Below are 8,108 nucleotides of genomic sequence, written 5' to 3' on the forward strand. Positions count from 1 at the left end.
GATTAATTTTTAAGAAACATGATCATCTGACAATAGAGGTTTATAGTGATGCAGATTGGGTAGGATCAACTGATGATAGAAGGTTAACTTCAGGTTGTTTCACTTTCATTGGAGGAAACCTTATAACTTGGAGAAGTAAGAAACAACCAGTCGTTGCAAGGTCAAGTGCAGAGGCAAAATACAGAGGCATGGTTTTTGGAGTATGTGAATTGTTGTGGTTGAAGAAATTGTTTGAAGAATTAGAAATTGATCCTCAAGGTTCAATAAACCTATATTGTGATAATACTTCAGCGATTGAGATTGCTCGCAACCTAGTTCAACATGGTTGTACAAAGCATATAGAAGTTGATAGACACTTTATAAAAGAAAAACTTGAAGTTGGAACCATTTCATTGCCTTTTGTTAAGTACGAAGATCAACTCGCTGACATACTCACCAAGGCTGTTTCTAGCAATGATAAAGCTTTATGCAAGTTAGGCATGTGTGATATCCATGCCCAACTTGAGGGGGAGTGATAAAAATCAATGAGTTGATTGAGACAAATTTGATGAGATTTTATTTATTTCTTTCTTTAGGATGGAGTCAATCCTTGATTATAATTTGATGAGATTTTCTTTCTTACTTTCTTTAAGATTGAGTCAATCCTTGATTATAGGGATTCTTCAACTATTTCCTTGAAAAACTTCATGTGTTGTAAGTTATATATACTATAACTCTTCTATTTTTGAAATATACAAAAATTCTTTCATAATTGTATTTTTTTACACTCCTAACGTCTCTAACTTCACCATGTGGCATGCCAAGAATTCTTAAAAAAAAAATTAAAATTTTCTAAAATTATAAAAAGTTAGAATTTTCAAAAGTTAACTAAAAAATGAAAAATAATATTAAAATGTTAAAATCATTAAAGATGATAGAAAATTATTTTAAAAAATAAAACTTTAAAAATTTTAAAATTTATAAAAAAATATTAAAGATAATATAAAATTACAAAATTGGAAAAAAAGTATAAAATTTTAAATTTTAAAATATTTAAAATATAAATTATCAAAAAATTATATAAAATGATGAAAAAGAGTTTGAATGGTTTGCTAACATGCCACATAAATAGTAGACCGTGAGAAAAAGAACTAGAATTGAGGTCGAAAGGGAGAGGTTTAGGTTCCCCAGTGATAGCACCATGTTCCCACGCAACATGGATGCTTATATTGATGATATCTACAAGTTGATCAATCTCAAAGATGGATCTATAAAATATATAATTTATTATGTTTTCATAATTTTCTATTACTTTTTAATACTTTTTATATTTTTTTTCACTTTGTTATAAATTTTCAAATTAAATAAAAAACATGTGCAAATTTTTTTAGATAATTTTTGTATAATTTAACATGGGCCACACACAAAAGCTTGTGACCAAGGTGTGCACTAATGACTCAAGCTTCTTTTATAAATGATTTGGGATCATTTTGACCCATCAGGACTGGCTCTATACTTAGAAGATTCAAGGCCTATCTACTTTAAGCTCAATGAAATTGTAAGCACTCCAATAACTTATATTTTACTAGGGTAACCTTGTAAGATCATTTACAGTTTAAATTTTTTAGAACTTTATATTGTAAATAGCTTTCAATGTAAGTCGTTGATGTAATTTAATTTTTATTGTTGGAAATAGGGGTGCTCAACCATATATAAAGATCTTTCTCACCACATTTCTAATCTTTTAATCTTAGAATTCATAATTCATTAATCAATTTGAGAGCATTTACTCACATAGCTTTCTCGAGCCTTTTGTCTTTTCTGTTTGTTTCTCTTAGTTTCTTTTTAGCATTAGTGCCTTAGAGACTTCTCTTTTTTGATGGTTCAGGATGACTTAGGTAAATTTGAAGCAAATTCACTGCTTAAAGCTACGTGGTTTGCTAGGCTAACCTCCAAGCTCATGACACTAGCATGTGTCATTACATTCCTATTTTGTATTGCGAAGCTAAATTGTTGAAAATTGGTTCCAAGTTCTAATACATACAGGGGCAAAGCCAAGACAATTTTTTAAGGGGGCCGAATGAAATTTTAATTTTTTATAGTCTAAATCTTTATAATTTTTAAAGAATTCAATTGAATTTTTATAATTTTAGAGGGGGATAAAGTGCAATTTTACTATTACTAATTTAAAATTTTTAAAAAAATTTAAAGAGCCTAAATGATAATTTTTCATTTTTTTTTGAGGGGGGGCAAGGCCCATGCCATCCCCCTAGAATCGCCTCTGGGTACATAGGACCTATGTATGGGCACCTGACTTACTCCTTGTGTGTTTTGAGCCCTAATTGTTACTTCAAGGGCCGTTTGATACTCGATTTTCATATCGTTGACTTGTAAACATCCAAATATTCATATATCATGTTTTGAACTCAATAAAATATGTGTGTTGTTTAAATGTTCGTTTTATTTGAATCATTTCAATGACAAATATGACATTTTATATTTGATATTTTTTAGATCCGGTGTTACAACAAGTTTTGTTCTTTTACCATTGGATTCAATTTATTTTTATGGTGTTACGTGAGGAAAATGCTTTAATGGATGATGGTTTTATATTTTGGTTTGTGGATCACTTGAGAAGATGGATGTGTTGTGGGGTTTGATGAGTTGTTGCCTTGGAATTCTTTTGTTGTGGCTTGTGGTTTCAAATTTCAGATCCTTATTTTATAGGAGTGATGTTTATATTTTGATCCCAACTTGTATTGTTTGATGATGATGACGTGAATTGTTGGATTTGTCAATGGTAAAGGGTGAATTGACTATGATTTTTGGGTAAATTTGGCATGCCTTAGTTGTGTGCTTTGTGGTATTTCGAAATATTGTTAATTTGTGTAGGATGAAGTTTGGTGTCTCTCCTATGAAATTTTACCCATTCTTTGGTTAAAGTAGATATGGTTCCTCAAGCTAGTTGTAGCAAAATATTGTTTATAAATGTAGCAAACTTTAAATTTGTGTCTTACAAATTACAGTTTTTGAAGGAATGGACGAGGTTAAATTGCCTAAAACAAGACATGAGGGAAATAGAGGAACATTTGGAGTTGCACCTACATACCAGGAGAAAAAGTCTAAATCTAGCCTTATGTTTTTTGTTTCTCCTTTTAACATTCCTTCCCATTTTGGTTTTTTGGTATTGTAGGATTTTTTGTTTTTCTCTTTCGAGGAGGCATTGGCTAGGTGGTCGCAACGGCAGTGCTGGTGGTGGTGGCAGCAACTTATATTTCTGTCATCCATCAAAAAGTTTATATAGCATTGCCGTCAGACCTAACCACACAAAGTCATTTCACTTTCCAATGGCTTCTCGCTTGTCACCGGACGACAATCTACCCGCCAACTCCACTGCGGTGGCCATCGACAAAGACAAGAACAGCCCACATGCTGTTCGTTGGGCTATCGACCATCTCGTCATCTCCAATCCTATCATCGTATTGATCCATGTTAGGCATAGAAACCGTAGGTACCCTTTCTCTCGTTTTTCTTATATTATCCATCTTCGTTGCCTCTCTTTTTTGTTTGATGAAAAGCTACAATGAAGTAACAAGAATATACCAATAATGATTTTTGACCCATGCATTACTTTTCTTCTTTTTTTTATTTATCATTTTCATGCAGAAGGTGAACCCGAATCTGATTACGACATAAACCAGCTTTTCGTTCCATTTCGTGGCTACTGCGCACGCAAAGGGGTAAGCATTTCTCAACAACAATGATAAGGTTATCCATACCGATAACAGTGCCACTTTTGTTGATGTGTTTTGATGTACGTTTTCTGGTTTTTCAATCCACATATATTTATATTCTAATTTGTAGTTATTAAAAAATTATATCTATTATATAGATGCAAATATATTTTTAATATATATATGACTATGTTCATATGTAAATATAAATTTTAAAAGAATAGGCTGGTACATGCTAATAGTAGTTGAAATAGGCTGAAACTTTAGAATAGTAACGATATGTATCAAGTAGTATGGTATCAACTGCCAACTATCATGATTTGTTCACAAAATTGTAGCTACTTATCATGTAATTTTCATTGACAAGTTTAGATTCAAGCGAGGGAGGTTGTCCTCGAGGATGTTGATATCTCTAAAGCACTTATAGACTACGTTAGTAGAAATTTGATTAACAGCATAGTCCTTGGCGCAGCAACCAGGGGTGCCATATCAAGGTTCATTAATATATCTTACTTCCTGTTTGAAGTTTCTGGGTTTTCTCTATATTGTGTTTCTAATAATAAATGTTCAGTTACTTGTCTTATAGAAAATTCAAAAGTGACATTCCAACCACCTTGATCAAAACTGCACCAGATTTTTGTTCTGTGTATGTGATTTCCAAAGGTAAGATATTGACAGTGCGAACAGCACAACGACCTGTGTCGAATACCGCTGCCCCTCCAAAGGCACCGATAGGAATGCCACCGCAAATACCGTTCGATCAAAGTGAAGATGATGGATACAGGTGGGAAAGTCAGTTACATTGTTGGAATTTGATTGAAATAGTGCTGGAAAAATGTGACAAACAATCAAAACCTTCAACTTTGTTGGTAAAGTTAGAAATGGTTGTGTCTTGTCAGTACTAGTATAATGTTGACATTGTATGTTTTACTTGTATCAGAGGACAATATACAAAAGGTGTACCGGGAAATGCTGGATCAGAGAGATTGTCCTTCGATAATTCCTCTAAAGCACCTATACGCGATAGACATAGAAGCTCTCCAGGAAATATGTCATTGGATATTGATGTAGTTCGAGGACCGTCTTCATCTAGACAAGATTCTTTGTCTAGTGACATAGATTTTCCAGCAAAACTTTCCCTTGGCTCTGTTGATATTTCTGGCCAAAATTTAGATTTTTCAAGTAGCAATTATGAGTCATCTTCACAAAGTGCGGTAAGGCCTTTGGTATTCAGCCATTGTGCTGTGTTTACTGTAAAGCATTTTTGGCTTAATGACAGAACTGCTAATATTCATTATATGGTATGACCTTGAATTGTAGCGAGACATAGAAGATGAAATGAGAAGGTTAAAGCTTGAACTTAAACAAACCATGGATATGTATAGCTCAGCTTGCAAAGAAGCTCTTACAGCCAAGAAAACGGTAATCTCTTACCATCATGTTCTCAGCATTTTTAAGTTTTTGCCTGTTAAATCAACCATATCTTCCAAGAAAATTCTGAAATTACAGGTCTTAATATAACAGATCTTTGACTTTGTTCATGACCATGATTGCAAGTTGAAAACATCTATACATATTGGGCCACATGAGATGGTTCAAGGAATAAATGATAAGAAAAGAAAGAATTAACCAAAAATAAAGTTATTGCATATAAAAGGTACAAAATGGCTATTGTATATATAAGGGATGAAAGATGTCTTTTGAAGTTAAAGTACAATTTTCGGATTGTCCTGGTGTTACATGTAAAATTATTCAAAACACCCTTTAAATTCAAAGTTGCACAGGAAGTCATCATACCAGTTTTTTTTATTTATTTATTAATGTCTAAAAGGTATCAAGAACATCAATTTGAGAACATAATTGACTTTTCTGAGTTCAGGCTAATGAGCTTCATCAGTGGAAGATGGAAGAGTCTCGCAGGTTTGAGGAAGCCAGGCAAGCTGGAGAAGCAGCTCTTGCCATGGCAGAGATGGAGAAGGCTAAGTGCCGAGCTGCCATTGAAGCAGCTGAGGCGGCACAGAAGCTAGCGGAAATGGAAGCATATAGAAGAAGGCAAGCAGAGTCTAAAGCTAAGAAAGAGTCGGATGAGAAGAATCGAGCTTTGAATGCCCTGGCAACTAACGATGTCCGATATAGAAAATATTCCATTGAAGAAATTGAAGAAGCTACTGAAAATTTCTCAGCATCAAACAAGATTGGAGAAGGAGGTTATGGGCCTGTTTATAAAGGCAAACTTGATCACACTCCAGTTGCCATCAAAATTTTAAGACCAGATGCTGCTCAAGGGAAGAAACAATTCCAGCAAGAGGTTGAGGTTCTTTGCAGCATTAGACACCCACACATGGTCCTCTTACTCGGCGCTTGCCCTGAGTATGGATGCTTAGTATATGAATACATGCACAATGGCAGCTTAGAGGATAGGCTATTTCGAAAAGGCAATACCCATCCACTTTCATGGAGGAGACGATTTAAAATAGCTGCTGAAATTGCAACTGCGCTTCTATTCCTTCACCAAGCAAAGCCAGAACCACTAGTGCATCGAGACCTTAAGCCGGCTAACATTCTCCTCGACCGCAACTATGTGAGCAAAATTAGTGATGTGGGCCTAGCACGGCTAGTTCCACCTTCTGTAGCTGACAGTGTAACACAATATCACATGACTTCAGCAGCAGGAACATTCTGTTACATAGATCCTGAATATCAGCAAACAGGCATGCTAACAACTAAATCAGACATATACTCCCTCGGGATAATGTTGCTCCAGATTATCACAGCAAAGCCTCCGATGGGTCTTGCTCACCATGTCGGAAGGGCCATTGAGAAAGGAGCTTTAGCTGATTTACTTGATCCAGCTGTGCCAAATTGGCCAATGGAAGAGGCTTTATCATTTGCTCAATTGGCACTACAATGTGCAGAGCTGAGGAAGAGGGACAGACCAGATCTTGCCAATGTTATACTGCCAGAACTTAACCGACTAAGAGACCTAGGATACAACAATAATGGTTCTAGCAGTAGTGGTTATAGCCAAGGGCATGGTGGTAGTGATCAAAGCCAAGGATTCAACACTAGTGGTTGTAGCCGTGGACACAGCGGCAGTGATGGTTTTCGCAGTCCATTTTCAAGGTCGAGGGTCTCATCATCATCAAGCCAGGTTTGAGACTTATCTATCATTGATATCAATTACATGCATAGCAAAAAGAAAAAGCTTAAGATAAAGGGCAAAATTACTTATAACCACATAATGGGAGGAAACAGTAAGAGTTACTTACTACAAAATCTCATTATGGATGCACAAAATACATATTATTCTTGAAAGCTGGCTTTCTTACATAGTATCTGTATTGAATGGCTAGGAATCACTGAGTAAGTCTGCAAATTCAGAACCTGGATCTATGCTGAACTTAAAATAAGATGGTGCTGAATGAAGTTGTATCTAGATTGAAAGATCAGGAGAAAGAAGCTGCTTGAACCAACGTTGTTTGCGAACAAGATGAAAGGGAAACAATTCTGAATTATGCAATATGACATCATATATGTGTATATAGCAGTTGCAAAAAACTGCTTTCAAAAAGCCAGCCTTGAACTGCTTAACTTTTTGGTCATTATATAGCGGATAATTAGCAAAGAAGGATCCATTGAAGGGTTTTGAAGAGCTTTAACTTGTCGCCCATGTTGACAGAGAGATATATTGTAGCATAACTGGTTAAGCACCTAGATAGAGAAAAACATCAAGATTTTCATTATTTTGAAGCTTAAAACACATCTATACTCATGCAATTCAATTTCAAAGGAGAATTTTATTTTGTTTTAAAGTTCAAAAGAATCCACTTTGTTTTCAGATCATACAAGTTTAGAAAAAAAAAATTCTCATTTAATTTTTGTAGGGTTTGAAATTTGAATATTAGAATCATTACTGATCCAACCCCTTTACTGCATAACATCAAAAAACCATCTTTAAGGAAACATATAAAGGAGACTTTTAGAAGAGCCACATATACATGTAAAAGTTAAAAAGTGGCATATTAAGTTTATAGCCTTATATTCACCAAGGCACAACATCAACCTTCTTTCAATTTTGTTACAAAATTGGGAAGCAAATGGCTTGTATTAATAGTAATTTATAATAAATACAATGTTGTTAGTATATTTTCTAATAAATACATGTAATAATTTATGTAATTTTAAATGAAAAAAACTAAACCATTATTGATAAGTATAATACCTTCAATAATTTTTAATAAATATAATATTTGAAGTAACATTCGAGGTGAGCTGGTGATGGCTTGAGTAGTTGCTCAATGAGAAATTTCAAAATTAATCTTACTTTTATAAGCTTATGTCTTGAAGGGATTTTTGGATATTTATCAAATAATATTATTTGACTTGTGTGTCGAT

At 34.2% G+C, this 8,108-nt stretch overlaps 1 protein-coding gene across 3 annotated transcripts; it reads left to right on the plus strand.

Annotated features, from left to right (window-relative positions):
* The first annotated feature begins 3,149 nt into the window (after window positions 1–3,149).
* On the plus strand, window positions 3,150–7,556 carry LOC107962833 (U-box domain-containing protein 52). Of its 3 annotated transcripts, none has more exons than XM_016899368.2 (8): window positions 3,150–3,490; window positions 3,646–3,719; window positions 4,086–4,207; window positions 4,285–4,497; window positions 4,654–4,927; window positions 5,034–5,135; window positions 5,593–6,864; window positions 7,067–7,556. In XM_016899368.2, exons 1-8 carry the CDS (start codon window positions 3,469–3,471, stop codon window positions 7,121–7,123), a joined length of 2,136 nt encoding a protein of 711 aa, XP_016754857.2. In that variant the 5' UTR covers window positions 3,150–3,468; the 3' UTR covers window positions 7,124–7,556. The 3 variants fall into 3 exon arrangements, with proteins under 3 accessions (XP_016754857.2, XP_016754855.2, XP_016754856.2); XM_016899366.2 differs by having other exon boundaries at window positions 3,151–3,486; XM_016899367.2 differs by having other exon boundaries at window positions 3,151–3,486; window positions 4,300–4,497.
* Window positions 7,557–8,108: the final 552 nt, after the last annotated feature.

This window comes from Gossypium hirsutum, chromosome A06 (genome assembly GCF_007990345.1).
Source record: "Gossypium hirsutum isolate 1008001.06 chromosome A06, Gossypium_hirsutum_v2.1, whole genome shotgun sequence".
In the NCBI taxonomy this organism is placed as follows: domain Eukaryota; kingdom Viridiplantae; phylum Streptophyta; class Magnoliopsida; order Malvales; family Malvaceae; genus Gossypium; species Gossypium hirsutum.

What these genes read in the sequence shown, in the direction of transcription:
- LOC107962833 (XM_016899366.2), top strand. Translation starts at nt 3,327, where the DNA reads ATGGCTTCTCGCTTGTCACCGGACGACAATCTACCCGCCAACTCCACT. An exon ending in GCTACTGCGCACGCAAAGGG is followed by an intron (nt 3,720 to 4,085) that starts GTAAGCATTTCT and finishes TGACAAGTTTAG; the next exon opens with ATTCAAGCGAGGGAGGTTGT. An exon ending in ACCAGGGGTGCCATATCAAG is followed by an intron (nt 4,208 to 4,284) that starts GTTCATTAATAT and finishes ATAAATGTTCAG; the next exon opens with TTACTTGTCTTATAGAAAAT.